Raw genomic sequence first — 16,974 nt, 5'->3', positions numbered from 1 at the left:
TTCATGTATGGCTGCCCAGTGCATTGATCTGTGTCTGTTTTGCTCAAGGACCCTGAGCAGAACTGGGGGAGTCTTGGTTCTGTGTCAGGTTTGGAAAATAAACCTGACACCACCACAAGGGTAGTGCTTCTTTAACTTTGACCCCATCTAGAGCTGGGGAATTTTTATGACTCTGCTGCCAGTGGCTTACAGTTTTGTGTGCTCCCTTCTGTAACACTGTGGTGCCCTTGTGTCTCATCTCGCATGTTGCTTCTCTTACATGCTCTAACTGTAGAAATGCATCAAATTATAGGCTTTATGTATTTAGGCTTTGATTTGCCATACTTACTGTTTTTGTCTTGTTATACTTGATACATTTTCAGTTGTATAACTACTTAACTATAACTACTATAACCATGGTTCAGTCATTTATTTTTTCTCTTGTATTTATTGTGCTATGCCAAATTATACCTACTGAAATGGTATAAGCAACTGGTGAAAACAGCTAATCTAGTTCTTTCTTTCTAGTTCAGTGTAGGTTTAGTCAATATATATATTTAGTTTTTAGTCACATTTATCAGATGGTATAATAAGTTTATTGCAGCACGTGTATGAAGGCTGCTGACTCACAGTCATGACAAGCCGGTCTCCAGAAACATATGCAACAGTGCTTCCTTGTGTTTGTGTTGACAAATGTAAGACTAAAAATAAAGATATTTTCTGTAAATTTTAATTTAGTTTTGTAAGTACACTAAATTGTTTACGTTTGTTTTTATTTTTTATCTCAGTTAACTAAATGTTTTTTGCATCTATTTGGAAACATATGAGTTTATTTGTGACTATAGATGTTATATACTAGTCAAAAAAAGAAATGCAAGGTTATGTTTGAACTACATTACCATATGCCTAAACAAGACATTTAATATGAGTTTTTGGGCCTCCTCTGGGCGTGATGGAAGCATTCACTTGTCTGCACATGGTCTGTACAAGTGTCTGGCTCTGTTGTTGAAGAATTGCTCTCCAGTCCTGGATGAGTGCATACTGCAGCTGTGCAGTGGTCATTTGATTGTGGCTGCCTCTGATGAACATGCCCACCCAGCAAGTTCCAGGCATCTTTAGTAGGAGACATATCAGGAATAAATGCTGGCCAAGGAAGTAGCTGGATGTGCTCCTGATCCAGAAAAGCTTGCGCTACTCTGGCAGTGTGGTGGGTAGGCACTGTCTTGCTGAAACAACTGCAGGGTGGGGTGCTGCTGCAAGAATGGCACAAGTACAAGTTGGAGGACCGCATTCTGGTACCTCTGTTCAGTTCTGCCAAGAACAGTCACATCAGAGACAATGCTCTCGTGGACACTGTGGAAGTGTGCAGAAGCTCAGACACACATGCCAGTATCTAACTTGCCAATAGCCCAGACTCGGTCAGATTCAGTCAGTCGTGGCATGGAGACACTGATAACAATGTTGTACGTACACTGTTTTGTGTGTTTTAAGACCACTGGCTTGAAAATGCTGTAAACTGAAGCAGTTCTGCTGTGTGCAAGTTGATTTGTCTTTCATAAACAATTTAAAAATCATGCAACCAATCGGGCAGCATATGTTTGGGTTTCAAAATGACGCAAAGATTGAAAACATTTTCGCAACAGTTGTATTTCTTTTTTTTGACTAGTATCTTTTCTAATATCTAAATCACAGGAAAAAAGGATGTTTGATTTTGTGAAGTTTGTCCTAACAAGAAAAACTTCTAAACTTTAAACTCCTTTTTTTGTTACATAATAAAGATCTTTTCAGAACCAAGCAGTACCTTTGCCACTGCAGTACCAAACATACTTAACAGACTAAATGACTTGAATGCGGCTCTTTACGTTCACCTTTCATGTCACAAATGCGCAGCCACGTTATGTAAATCACTGAGGTCAGTACTCTTATTTAAAGGTCTGTAAAAGCTAATGGACTCATGGGTAAAGCACAATGTACAGACACATGAAGTCAAAGGAGCACAAATAATTTAATTAACATCGTGTGCTGGATGTCGTAATGCTCCAGGTCAGGAGAGTCCCCGGCTCCAGTGGCCACTTGCACAAAACAGAGGATGGAGACTGGGAGTGGAGTGACGACGAAATGGACGAGCGCAGCGAGGAAGGCAGAGCAGCGGTAAATCAGGGCAGGGTAGGTGAGACTCCACAGAGGGAGGCATTAATCAATGTGTTTACTCTTTTATGATCATCATCAGTAAAAATCATCATCAAAACAGCCAAGATATTTTCTCGGATCAGTCTGAAACTGTAACAGAACTATAACTTGTGCACAGAAATTCCGAATATGAGTTATTAAGGTGTTGCATGTCATGTCCAACCCGCAGATCAAACCATTATGCAACTTTCCCTTCTGTCTTAGACACTGTGCATTCCGCCCCTTCCTGATTGGTTAGTTTTTTTGGATAGCAGATGGCTTATCTCTGAGAGAGCCTGTCATGAGGTCGCTGTAATGAGCTGGAAGATAGCTGTAAGGATTTGAGGCAGGAGGAACTAGACAACTATGATCAAAGAGCCCTTTGATAAAGATTCCCAGCTTTAATGTATGATGCAATAAATAATACTCTACCGGCAGTAATGATTTACGAAAAGGGTTGTTTTTAAGGTGTATATATATTCTTCTTTTCAACACGGATGTGCTTTGGTTTGTTTTTTGCAAACTTCAGGCTTGCTTCGTTTCAGTGTAAAAAGAAAGGTGTAGGCAGATGTGGATGGATTGATATATACACATACAGTCTATGAGCAGTGTATGGCTTATATTAATTTTTTGCTCTTTGACAAACTAAAACAGAACATATAACATGATTATTACCGTGTGTCTGACAGTAAATATGTAAAAATGTTTTTTTTCCCCCCTCCAGTCACGAAGGGTCAAAGATGACGCCAAAGATGTAAGTTAGATATTCCTCTCCTACACCAATTTGAACTTGCAAAATATCTTAGAATATCTAAAAAGACAAGTTGTCATAGACAAACCGGCCATATCCTTCTGCTGCTTTACAATTCGATAAGTTGCCAAAGGGGTATTTTTTATTTTTAAATTCACTTGACTGGCCTACTTGAGCTGCTGCTTGTGTAAGAATCATGAACTCATTTAATTAATGTTTATTTCTCTGCTCGCATTTTTATGCAGTTTCATTAAAAAAAATACCACGAATTTGATTTAACCTGTCTCATAAAGAGAGCAAATTGCTCGTCATTGATTGGTTTGAATTGACTTTCCTCTGTTGTCTTTATACGGTGAGCTCTGATTTGATATTTACCAAGGATGTAATAGCATTTGCACAATTATGCCTCACATTTTGTTCCTCCTAGAATGAGGAGGATGCCAACAATGTCCCTATTGAAGGCTTGTCTATTCAGCATCCCCAGGTGAGGGATTCGGCAGCAGCACCAATTTGTCATGATTCAATGACCTTGATTCCACTGTGATTGTGTGTGTGTTTGTGTTCATTTCTGCGCGTGCACACTTAGAGCGTGTGTCTGTCTGTGGACGTGTCAGTGGGCGTATATATATGTGTGTGTGTGTGTGTGTGTGTATGCGTGCGTACATGGAGACGGTCGGTCTCCTGGAGGGATGCTCTCAGCAGTAATAACTCAGAGTAAATGGCTGTCTGCCTGACAGTGCCAGCTCAGTGACTGGGTGTATCTCATCTGAAAACTCGCTGCCATTGTATCCCATTTTCTTTGGCTTTTGTCAGTCTGAAAATGAGCCAAAGCAGTTTGAGGTGTAGTCTTGTGTCCCAGTCAGGAATTAACTCTGACAGCTTCTTAGCAGTCATTTCCTTTCCATAATATCTCATCCTTGCCATATAAAAAGCCCATTCGTAATACGGTTTTGATAACAGTGATAGACCCTTACACAGTAAACCTTCATGTCTTGTTCCTTTTCTTCTCCCTTAAGACTTTCCCTGCTGCTGCAGTGAATTTAAAACATTTTCCAGTAAAAAAAAAAAAAAAAAAAGAAATCACATAGTGTGTGCACACATTGCTTGTTTATGTTCATCTTGAAGTTTGCAGAATTTCATGCTCTCTCGTGCATGCTTTATGTGACTCTTACTCCTCTTTTTCACAGTGAATGCTTTTGCCAGTCTGATGTTTAATCTGCTTCATCACCAGATATTTTCTCATGCAGGTTGAACCGTATGAGAATACACCCTTCATTCAAGGTGCTGTGAACATGGTACTACGGCTAAGGTGAGACTGAGAGACACACATACACACATGAAAAAATCGTCAGTGAGGTCTATTTTTCTAAAAGCAGTAAAAGCAAAGAAATGTGCAAATTTGTTATCTCTGAGTTTAAACAATGCAGGCTTCTAATAGACCTAATGATCTTTGGCTGCCACAGAAGGGATTTGGCATCACCGCTGATCCCCTTATCTCATGTTGTCTTACCGCTGTAGTCAGAGGGAGGGGTGTTACACATCATTGCCTCTTGCGGTGCTCCACAATCTGCTTTCCTCCCTAAGACTCTTTGCGCTTATAGTACCTCACTCTTTTTGCTGCATTATTCAAGACATTGAATATATATATTCAATATTTCCGTGACTTAGGGCAGGCTTGCGATTTGGTCACATAATTTTGGCAGCAGGTGGGAGCTCAGTTACCTGTGTGGTGTACGGAAATGCATTTTCTATATCTTGGTCTGTATTACTCAGAATGAAACAAACAGAGAAACAGAAGTAGAGAGAATGGATGCTGAATCGGACAGACCAATGTGCATTTTTGGACAGCTGAAAGTCTCCCTCTAGCTCCCCGATGAGCCCGATGCTGAGCACGCTCTTGCTTGAATAGGCAACTGAAGGTCTCTCTCCTGGTGTCAATTTTATTCTGTGCTTACCAACAAAACAATATCTTGCATGCAACAGGTGGCGGCTACCTGTTCATTGGTGAAAATTCATTATTCTAACCTGGTGGTGAAAACGTGCAGAGATTTGATGGTTTTGGCTTTTTCTGCTCTTCCATTTCACAGCTTTAAACATGAATTTAGCTTTAAATCAACTTTAAGGAGGTTACATGTGTTTTTAGTAGTACGTCGTTTTTCGTCAGCCAGCAAATGATATTGTGTCCACAGAGAAGAGCATTCACTGCGCTTGGTATCATTGTCTTTTTAGGTGAATTTGTGTAGTAGAGATACAGATGTGATACCTAAAATGTAAAACCACATGTTTGATATCATTTGTTTTGTCAGAAAAAGGTACTGAAAAGCTCCCTCTTCTTTCAGTTACTCATATATTATAATATTTCTGTATCTTTATCTACATTTAAGCTTTAAAATGCTTTGTTTTGACCATTTCTGATGTTTCAGACAGCAGATGTAACAGTGGAATACCAGGATTTGTCATTTCTAGATATTTAATGTCCTACTGAACATGCATTTTCTGATTTCAATTGCAAGCAATTTGGTGCTGGCTGAGAAAATGTTTCTTTAGGAGTTATTTGACTTTTTCATTGTTAAGAAGCTTTTGGCTGGTATGTTTTAAAGTGAATCAGTGGGGCTTTATAAGATGAAAGACTGCATATTTTGGGATTTTCTTTGGCTGTGCTCCTGTGTTGTGGGGGCAGAAAGATATATTTCTGGCTTTCGAAAATAGGAAGAGGCTGCATAAGAAGCAGTGGATTTAAGAGGGCCGATTAAATAAAGGCTTTAGCTGGAATTTGTCACAATATTTAATGTTTGGTTTTTTTACTACTTTTTTAAAAGTTGAATTTAAAACCTGAACTGAATTATTACTGAGGTTTCACTAGCAATGAACAACTCAGTTTTACTAATGAATAGAGTAGTTCCAACCCTGACTAAAAATCAGTAAAACTGATTATGAGTAAAGGTTCTTGACCTGACATTAATCTCATTTATGAGCTGCCACTGTGTAGCAAATGCATCTTTTAAAAATAGTTGTCTATAATGAATAATTAGACAATTTCATCTTTGTTCTTTTTGTCATTTTGGGTGCCTAAATCATATTGAATGTTGTTACTTGTGCATTATTTTACTAAGTCTTTGAGAAGCTACATAAAAAAAACCTCATCAATTAGGAGAAGTTTAAAGGTTTTCAGATGGTGAATACATCAAAGTAATTGCATTGCAAAGACAAAAATAAACAATAAATTTTTCTCCTTTCTCAGCTAATTAGCATGAGTTTATGGTAATAGGATCCCCTCAGTAGCAGAGGTGTAGGAACAGAAGCGCTGTGATTGGTTCACTCTTTCTGGGTTTTTTCTTCTTTTTTTTTTGCAGTGTCATTGAGAACTCCTGAGAATAGCAATGTCAGCAGTTTAAAGGGGAAACGCTTTTGGTGCAATGTCACTGGAGCTTAAAAAGCCAAAATAGAACAGATGCAAATTGATTTAGCCAAGAGGTGACATTTCCTTGTGTTTTCTTAAGACTCTTGTTTATAAAAGGTAGCTAGAAGTTGACAAATGTCACCTTAGCTTCTGAAATATCATCTTGATATTAAATTTCAGAGAAACATAAATGTAGTGTGTGTGCTTCTGTCAGCCTAAGCCTGGAGATATGGGTTTATTGCTTGCGAGCTTCTTGACAGTTGTTTGTGAACCAAATAAACCTTTCTGTCTCGCTAACATTTGGAAGATTTATCCACCTCACCATCTGCACAGGCAAGCTGCTAGTAGTGGAAGTCGCTGGCACATTAATAAGGCCATGATTTCTCACCAGTTCTGGTTAATTATATGTTTTTGTGTTTTAGATGTTGTTGAGACAAAATATGAAGCTGTTACTCTGGATTCACATTTTTACTTTTTATTACTTATAAATGACAGATTCATTAATAACAAAATGAGCTGTTAATAGCCAAGTTCACAATTAATTTCCTGAAGAGTTTCTCATAAGAAACTTTGCAATTTGGTATAAAGGAAAATAATAATTTCCTTGAAAGCCTGACTAATTTCACAAGTGAATATTTAGAGTAGTTAATTAAAGTCGTTCTCCTGCCATCACCAGCCAATAAAAACAATCTCTTTTAATCAAAATTACACATTTTAACCCTTTTTTGACATGAAAGAAATCCTTTCATTCCTCAAAATTGATTTTATTAGGCACAAATGTGCGGATATCTTAGTTCCTGCTTTACTGCAGCATTTCTCTGTACTTGTCAACTCAGGAAACGTTATCTTTACTGCAAGTGCCCTGTGTTTGTCAGGGTGAAACAGATGCAGGATTTATGGTACTGCATTTATGTCCATTTGTGAAGGTGTTTTCCTGCATAAAGGTTTATGCAGCCTGTGCAAATGAACTTGTTTTCAGTCCTTCAAAAAACCAACAGCACACAGCTTGATGTGGATGACACTGTGCACAGGACAAATGTTGATTTGTTGGAAATTGGGCTACAACAGTTGAGTTCACCGGGAATAGGAGAACTGCAAAAAAATATCTTTCCTTTCCCAAAGGGTCGCTACAGCTCATAGATTTGTATATTTGATTTGGCACAGTTGCAAGTAGGGATGGGTATCGTTTAGGTTTTATCCGATACCGGTGCCAAACCGGTACTTTTGAAACGGTGTTGGTGCTTAAACGGTGCTCGAACCGGTGCTTAAAGAATGGAGAACACAAACTTGTCCTAAAACCTCTCATTTTTAGCTGTTTTTTTGTAAAAAGAGACAAAGTTAGCCTTTTCTGCAGCTATAGGGCATATATGGTATCACTCTTGGCTGGAAGCAGTGCTTAAACAGTGGAAAAAACTTTGTCCAAAAACCTCTCATGTTTAGCTGTTTTCCACTTTTTCTTTGGTCATTTTAGCCTTTTTGGCCAGGGTGAAGGGAGCATCTGCCATCAAACAAGAAGACAGCCGCATGTAACTACGACGGTGTTTGCTAGTTCACCTTACATGCATTAATTTAATAACGTGGTTAGCCTACTCAACGTAAATTACACACGAACAACATTAAGCTACTCACGTAGAGAAGAACGGCTGCTGCTGCCATCATCATCCGTCATCATTTCTGCTACACTGGCAGGGCTAGGGGCCAGGCTAGAATCCAAAGTGTATGACATCTCTGGAAAAAAAGCACCGAAATAAAGCACCGAAATAAAGCACCGAAATGTGCGCCGCTTTTCGGTCTGGTTACTACCATTTATGTCAGAACCGGTGCCATCATGGCACCGGATACCGGTACCCATCCCTAGTTGCAAGGCTGTGTTTGTGTCTCAAACCCGTGGAGTCAAATTTGTCTCAATAGGTTCACAAATGTGTATGATAAGATCCACAAGCATAAACTAATATTTACAAATGTGTACAACTGTCTGTGTATAATTTTGAGTACTTACAAATGCATGCTTCAGTCCACACATGTACACAGTAAATTGAAGACATGTACATATATTTTTTAAAAATACATCAAAAATTAAATAAATAATCATAATTTACACAAAGCCTCTTAAATTCAGTTTCTCAAATCTGATCATTTTCACTCTTCTACAAATATCTAAAAATATTTGTGATATTTCACTTACAGATGGTTAAATATGCACGTATCACCTGACAGTCGCATATCATCAAGTGCACATGTCGCTTCTAATGCTGATAGCTTGACATAGAATCACAAATTCACAAAAAGATACACAAAGCTATATTTAATTGCAAGTGGAAAACTGGAACACCTGAGCATCCTTTGTGTTTCTGTGTTCTGATACTTTTTTCTAAATGCACTGAATAGCTCATGGATCATAGCATGCAGATTTGTAACCCTTTTGAGATTAATTTAACTTTAATTTTTCATGTGCAAGGCAGTGCACCATTGACCCACTAGCTTCAGCATGAAGAGCACAGAAAGTGTCTGTAGTGGAAACTAGAATTGTTTCTAACACTAGTTTTGCTTCAGCTCTTTGCAAGAACTTTGGTCTTTTCCATGAATAGCTAAAGGACCAACAACAGCACAAACAAGAGTAGCCTGCAGAGCCGTTATTTGTGACATTGCCCCTGGTTACAGCTAACACCTACAATATGTAGATGATGGTCTGCATAACTATACATACAGGCAAATATGGACACAAATGCAATACTGTAAGTCTGAGTAGATAGGAGCTAAGACAAGGAAATAGCATTGAGAAACCAGTTAATGTTCAACATAAATGCTCCTGGTTTGAAATAGAGCCAAGGATGAAACAAAGCAGTGTCAGAGCTGGAACAAGGCATACTCTGTGTATTTTAGGGGTCATAGCTTCAACTTGACTAATCTAACACACATTATGAAATCATAATTTACTAATGATAGATAAATCTGGTTACCAATTTCAAAAGTTAGCCAAAACTTGTTTAGTCGAGAGAATTGGTTTGTTGGGTTTGTTGTTGTTGCATATGGAACCGCAGCTCTGTGAATCAGTGTTTCTAAAGCGGTCACTCGTTTTCATTGAAAGTCTTTAACTATTAGAAACCATATTCTCCACAGTTGTAATTTGTGGTTTTTTTTTTTAGGAAAATACAGTAAGTTGAACTATTCGGCTGGCATGTGCTGACATAAAGACTAGCTTACTGTAGTTCAGAGTTATCAAATTCATTTTGCAGTGTGCCTCAATTTGATCTCAAGTTGGTTGGACCAGTAAAACTATTGAGAAACCTCTTAATTGTTAATTGCCTTATGTCTCAGTTTTTACACCTTAGCAGTTAAAAGGCTTATAGGGTATTGCTGTTACCCTACTCTGAGGGTGGACAGGTTTACACATTAAGAAATATTATTTCAAGGAAGTACTGGCAGTGTCATGGATCGCTGTGTGGCTGGCAGGAGTTGGACCCAAAATGCAGGACTCAGACACAAGGGATGAACTCAAAACCACAGCTTTAATGGCTGGCACGGAAAACGAGTATTCAACGCAAACTAAACTAAACTGGGAAATAACAACTAACACACAGGGAGACACAGGGAGATCCACACAGCATGAGGGGAATGAGACACAGAAGGAGGGCACAGCTGGGAGAAATCGGGACTGATGAGACAAGCAAAGCAGGACACATTCACATAAGACACGGACCTTCAAAGTAAAACAGGAAGTATGACACAGAGACGCGAACTTGACACGGTGAGGACAGCAACTAAGGAACACAGAGACATAAACCATAAGGCAGAGGACTCTAAGAACCGAAAGACACAGAGGGAAACTCAAACATGCAGACACGGACTTACAAAGTAAAACCGGAAACCCACAGACTGTTTTACAACACAAAACGCAGGGACCCGAACAGAGCACAGAGGGGAGACACAGGTAGGGATAATAAACACGACAACCAAACCCAAAGAATTAATACAAAATCAGAATAAACACCAAACACAAGATGAAACCAAAATGAAACACAAAACACTGGGTCAACGACCCAGGACCATGACAGGCAGCTTGTTATGTAATTTAAAAATTAAAAAAATAAAATAAAATACAGTTTGAACTGTAGCTCAAACAAAGAAATAAACAAACAACAGCTAAAACCTTTATAGTGATTTGTAAAAAAAAAAAACAAAAACCCAAAATAATATTTTTTCTGTTGTTTTAATGAAATACTAACAATAAAAGTATATTTAGGGTTTTTTTTGTTTTGTTTATCTATTACTTACTGCGGTGTCTTTGGTGACGTTTACTATTGAAAATACAGTTTTTTAGTCCATAAATTTGGAAAAAATGTGGGGGGGTTTCCAAAGCCATGCAGTGGGCTTGATGTTTGACACCCCTGTTGTAGCTTAATAAATATTAAAAGATTAGATGATTTTTAAAGGACAATTTACAAATTTAGGTAATCATTTCAATGAATTTAACTGAACTACTTCCTCGTTTGTACTCTTTGTTCTTCTATTAATATGCAATCTTTCCTCAAAGAGTGGGTGCCCTACAAAGTTTAGTTTATCTGTTCTGTAAAAATTATTTACTTTCAGCGCAGTGGGACCTTTGTTTGTTGGCCTTGGCTTCATGGCATGCGGTACATTTGCATTTTCTTATCTAAAAATTCCAGCTGGCTTCATTATCAGAAACCTCAGTGGCAGCCGACAATGCTGCGGTGCACTGGTGAAACCTGAAGACATTTTTAATGGATTGCACCAGAGATTTCTCTGCCTGTCTCCATTATGTAAAATAAAATGTTCATTAAAACAATATGATCTACTTATTAGTGGATAAGCAGTCCGTGCATGTTATGACTGTACCTCAGTTTTTTTTTTAATGAAGAAATGGGTACTCTCACTTGTTCACTTGGTTTTTTTGTTTTTTTACAGTCACGTGTGTAACTTAGCTCACAGTGTTGTCACATAAAAGGGTTGTTGATGAAATGCAAACTTTACTGTGTGAATCTTCAGAGGGATATCTCCATCCTCAGTCTGCTATACAGGGATAATCCCGAATGATCCAGGTGGAGTCAGTAGACAGAACATTTTCTAAACACTCTCCGTGGGCTTTCTACAGAGAAAGCAGATTTAAGTCCGATTTTTTGGGCATGTTTATAATCATCTGAAATACACATTCCCTCATCAGCCTTGGCAATGTACACTCTCAGCTTCCACCCTGGGAAAAGAGATGCTTACATCCATCTGCTCCACCAGAATTTTTTTCTTTTTCAACAGCAAAATGTTTTTAAAAAAGTCAATCTGACTCACAGTTAAGTGCTAGTAAATCCTGACTCTCACAATTTTTTATGCTCTTGCCACAAACAAACTCATCATGGATATGTCTTGACCTGTTTGTGTGTGTGTGTTGACTTATGGCTCTAATCTAATCTAAAATCGGGGTTGTGGACTAGCTGGCTGAGTTATTAAACTAGACTACACACCATATTAATCTTCCCCTACATGCAGTTGTTTTGGGAGGTAGTGCTGTCAGGCCTTGCCTTTATCAGAAGAGAGCCGCTCCCCTGTCACAAATGCATTTTAAAGACAGATTTCTAATGCATGGGATGCAAATGAATGCAAGCTGATGCTGCAAGAGGCTGAAAGGCACATTTTATCAATGCAGTCAAACTAGCTGGATGTTTGTTTACATTTTACTACAGTCTACAGTTGAGACTATACTTCCTCAAAATTATAGTTGTATTTTAGAACTGTATTCTCTAATATAATATATTTAGTTACATTTATATATATATATATATATATATTTCCAACCATATCCATAATCACATACTGTGTATGCTACCATTGTATATAGTGTATTATCTTACTTTTTTTCATTGATTGTACTTATTTGTATTTTTGTATTTCCTTCTGATATCTGTACCTGAGCTGAGGTGACGCAAAAATTTCCCCGTCGTGGGATCAATAAAGTCTTATCTTATCTTATCTTACAATAATCACAGACAGATGTTGAACTGTGATCATGCATAAATTAGGAAATATAAAAGGTTTTCTGCAAATTTCAAAGTTTCAAAGTTCTAAGGTTTTACATATCAGGATATAATAGTCATTAAATAAATAGTCTTAAAATTGAGTAAATACAACCTCAGATGAACAACAACACATGACAGATTACACTAAGCCAAACTACAGAAGCAGTTTGCAAAAAACTAAATGCATCCTATGATTCAGTTGCTTTAGCAGCAACAACTTCAGTTTCTCATCCTGTTGATGAGGAATTTTATCCCACTACCCTTTACAAACATTGAGGTTTGCTGGCATTTGTTTACGTACAGCTCTCTCAACAGTCAACTACAGTATTTCAGTTGAGCTGAGGTCTGGGCTTTGACTGGATCATGGAAACACCTTCGTCCTGTTCTTTTTAAGCTGCTCTGTTGTAGATTTTCTGCTGTGCTTGGAATCTGTTGAATTTCTAGTTTCAGCCAAGCTTTAACTGAGTGATTGCAAAGTCCCCAGATCCCTCGTCTGCAAAACTAACCCAAATCAACACTCCCCTGCCACCGTGCTGGTATGAGGGTTTTTTGGTGATATTCTGCATTTGGTTTTCTCTATATGGTACTGTGCATTATGGCTAAACATCTTCACTTTGGTTTGATCAGTCCAAAGGACATTTTTTCAAGAACTCTTGTGCTTTGCTCAGATGCAGCTTTGCAAACCTAAGCTGTCCTGGCATGCTATTTTTAGAGACAAGTTCAGTCTTTTTTCTAATTTTACTGTCATCAACTTTTGACAAGTTACATGAGGCCTGTAGAAACTGAGATGTAGCTCTTGGGATTTTTGAATATTCTGTGAGCATTGCACGATCCACTGGGGGGAGATTCCTGGGACACCTGAATGCTCCACATCAATAAAGAGGCAAAACGTCTGCTTGTATAGGGGTGTTCATATTTGCTGATGATCAATTAATTAAGTGCATTTGTTTATCCTGACATGGCTGTTAGTCACCCTCTTAGTTTTTCACAAACTGCTCCTAAATGTTGGGTTGATTTGTGTTAGAAAAATAAGGCCACAGTGAAAAATGTTGTGTCCTGTAATTCATCTGAGGTTGTATTTACAGAATTTTAAAACCCGATAAGGAAGAGATGATTCGTATTATGCGACTGTCCTACTTTCACCAAATTATGCTTCTAAGGAAGATTTTGGTAATTTAGCTTCTAACAAAGAAAGACATTAATAAATTAATAATTTTATGTAATAGCTGCTGCTTTTCCTAGGCTGTTCATTCGCTGTTATTATGCAAACTGCCTCAGTGTGATTAGCATAATTTATTGACACCTTTAATTGTGTAGGCTGCTATGGTGGGGGTTTTTGCTATCACTGAGAAAGAAGTTTTCCTTGCTTGCAGTGTTTTAACATCACGTCATTGTTTTGATTCCGCAGCCCACAAGTTCACTTTTTTGATTTGACTCTTACCACTCTCGTTAGGTTTTTTAAATGAGAAAAAAAACTCATAGTATGTACTGCACAAAGGTAGAGACAAACAGACATCTTTTGTGACCTGCAAGTGCAACACTTAGCATTAAAAAGGATATACATTTTCCTCAGGAGTTGGTAGTGATTGTATATAGGACACTGTTAGGACACAGCTTATCCACCTTAGTAGAAATTACTGAAAAAAATGGCATTACTTGAAAGAAGAATTATGAATATTTATAGAATATAATAGTAAACAATTGTGAAATTGTTCATTGTCAATATAATAATGAGGAGTTACCATTGTGAATGACGCATTACAGAAGAGGAATATAGTGAAATATGATATGCAGAGAAACTGGTGGAGTGGATGAAACAGAGTGTTGCAGAGCAGCAGTGACACTGACATCACACAGGGAGAGAGAGACAATTTTCAGCTTAAAAAGCTGAAAAAATTGGGAGGGTGTGTTTGGTTTTTGACATGCAGAGAGCGAGGCTTGTTAAATATGTATAAAACGGTGCAGTTGTGTCTGTGTGAGGCGCCTTGCAGGCTTTGGGTTATTAGTTTGCAGCTCTCCTTAGTAAACTAAATATTGTTTGATGGGGGGGCAAATATGGTTTTAACACCATCGCTGTAGTCATTACAAATGACGACACAAATGGGGAGGGTGAAATCCAGATCTGCACGGCCACTGCATGAAGAGCACATTTATTTATTTATTTTGCACATGCTATGAGAAGCCCGACAGACAGATGAAATGACTGTTACCCGAGAAGCAGTGAATAAGAATAACAGAACAGTGGCATATCTGTGACCCCGGTAGGTCGTCGTCTTGTTTTTCGGAGATGGGTTCATATAAGGAGGTGTCCTGATGAGGTTATGTTCTCCTAATGGACTGCTTGTAACTAGAGGGTGAAGAAACGATGACTGCGTTTGCTGCAGTTTCACCCCAGCTCATAGCAGGACGGTCATTCTAGAAGATGAGATGCGCTCTAACTTTCTGCTTGCTGTTTCTACTTCTGAACTGTCTGCTCTTGAAACCTGGGGGGAGTTATCTCTTCACTGTTTGATCACTTCTCTTAGATCACTGGAGGCATTTTCATTTCTGCTTTCATCCTGCTTGTTTCTAACATTGTGCTGCTCAGGTCATGTCTTCGCTCTGCTCGGCAACAAATTTAAATCTACTATTTCAGGTACTGCTCTGCAATCACATCCCCTTGTCTCTTTTTCCAGGAACTCCAAAAAGGAGCTGAATGACATCCGGTTTGAATTTACTCCTGGGCGAGGTAAGAGCTCAGCCTCAATTAATTTGGAATATGCTGTTCCCTATGTGATAATATCACCACATTAGATGACTGAATTGCTTTCTGTATAATGGGTAATGGCACTGTGCTCTGGACAGCATCTGATTCAGTCTCTAACACAATCACCTGCTAAGTGGCATGTATGAGGTCCAATATTTGTCATGTTATTCTCTCACAAGACACTGCTGATGGGGTTTCCCAGGAACTGTTCTCAGCTGGACTGGTCAATGGGCACGACGTTGTTATTGGTAATGCTGTGCCTCTTTATTCTCATAAATTGTGTTGTTTGAATACATAACCTGCTTACTGGAAAACATCGTCTTGAAATAATTTGTTAATAGAAAACCTATTACCAGGATAAATTACATTTAAATTGGATCTTGGAATAACTAAAACTGGTTTTCTAGTCTTCATATTTACACTAGACTGCTCTTTCATTGTGGGAGCAGGAGCGTGTCCTAAAATTTCCTCACTATAAAACGTGTTTCTTATTACTGAACACAATTATTTCCTCTATTACAGTTGCTGCTAACCTTCAAAAGATTGTAGATGACCCAATTACCTACAAAGTACTGACCTTTAAGCTGGTGAGTTTCCACATGATTGATGGTTCATGACAGCTGCCCTGGCTTTGTCTTGTCTTGCGATGTCCAGCCATAAAGAGCTTGTTGGGGAAAGCTTTAGCGAGAACTGGAGTTATTAGACAGAAACTCTGCGTAAAACTAAAAGTTGTTCAGTTGATGATGTTAAGAAATTATTTTAGAAGAAGTGAAGGAGAAGGTTAGACGACTGATGTTACAGAAGACATTAAAATTAATTTACCTTTTTTTTTTTTTCTCTAAATCTGGACTTGAAATGTTTGGATATTTTGTTATGGGGATAAAGTTCATTCAGGCTAAATATAGCATACATTTTCACATTTATTTTACACTCTGCACACTTTGTTAGCTACACCATACTAGTTCTGTGCTGGCTCCAGTTTCTTTTCTTCCATATCGACATGATGGCATCACATAGTTGATTCATTTTTTCTGCTGCAAATCCACGATAGGACTCTCCCGTTCCACCACATCCCAACGGTGCTGTAGTGGATTAAAATCTGGTGACTATTTGAGGCCATTTGAGTACAGTGAGCTTATTGTCATGTCAAGAAAACAATTTGAAATCATTTGAACTTTGTGGCATGGTGTATGATCCTGCTGGAAGCAGCCATCAGAAGATGGCACACAGGTTATAAAAACATGGTCAGCAACAATACTCAGACTGTGGCGTTTAAACGACACTCAGTCGGTACTAAGGAGCCCAAGAAAATATCCCCCACACCATTATATCACCACCAACCTGAACTCTTTATAGAAGGATTGGTCTTTGCTTTTATATCGTTCACACCAAATTCTCTCCCTACCGTCTGAAAGTTGCAACAGAAATTGAGACCATTCTTTAGTCTTCTTTTCCAGTCATGAGTGACACCAAGGTGTGCTCTCTTGCTACTATAGCCCCTCTACTTTGAGGTCGGACATGTTCAGAGGTGCTCTTTTACATACCTTGGTTGTAACAAGTGGTTATTTGAGTTACTGTTGCCTTCCTATCAGCTTGAAGCAGTCCGGCCATTCTTCTCTGAACCATCAACAAGACAGAGAATTGCTGCTCACTGGATATTTTCTCTTTTTTTGGATCATTCTCTGTAAACCCTGGAAATGGTTGTGCAGGGAAATCTGAGTAGATCTGCAGTTTCTGAAATACCGATAAGCATACCATCTGCAAAGTCACTTAAATTGATTCTGATGCATAGATTGAATATATTTGAAAAAATATACGATGTACTAAAAACAAACATTCAAATGCAAATAAAAACAGCCTTAACAGATCAATATTCAGTGTTTCTCAGTTCAACTTTAAT

General features: G+C 38.3%; 1 protein-coding gene across 2 annotated transcripts in view; it reads left to right on the top strand.

Moving 5' to 3' along the window:
• Positions 1-16,974, top strand: part of stk39 (serine threonine kinase 39) — a 34,752-nt gene that overhangs the window by 12,734 nt on the left and 5,044 nt on the right. Inside the window, exons 11-17 of one of the 2 annotated variants that reach the window (XM_063496868.1) lie at positions 2,023-2,145; positions 2,873-2,902; positions 3,327-3,383; positions 4,147-4,208; positions 15,004-15,056; positions 15,254-15,322; positions 15,597-15,661. In XM_063496868.1, the coding sequence (XP_063352938.1) occupies positions 2,023-2,145; positions 2,873-2,902; positions 3,327-3,383; positions 4,147-4,208; positions 15,004-15,056; positions 15,254-15,322; positions 15,597-15,661 (459 nt within the window). The remainder of the gene's footprint in view (positions 1-2,022; positions 2,146-2,872; positions 2,903-3,326; positions 3,384-4,146; positions 4,209-15,003; positions 15,057-15,253; positions 15,323-15,596; positions 15,662-16,974) is intronic. The other variant, XM_063496869.1, reaches the window with a different exon arrangement.

This window comes from Pelmatolapia mariae, linkage group LG16_19 (assembly GCF_036321145.2).
Source record: "Pelmatolapia mariae isolate MD_Pm_ZW linkage group LG16_19, Pm_UMD_F_2, whole genome shotgun sequence".
NCBI lineage: Eukaryota > Metazoa > Chordata > Actinopteri > Cichliformes > Cichlidae > Pelmatolapia > Pelmatolapia mariae.
The sequence above is the reverse complement of the archived record's forward strand: the minus strand, read 5'-3'. Positions and strand labels throughout refer to the sequence as shown.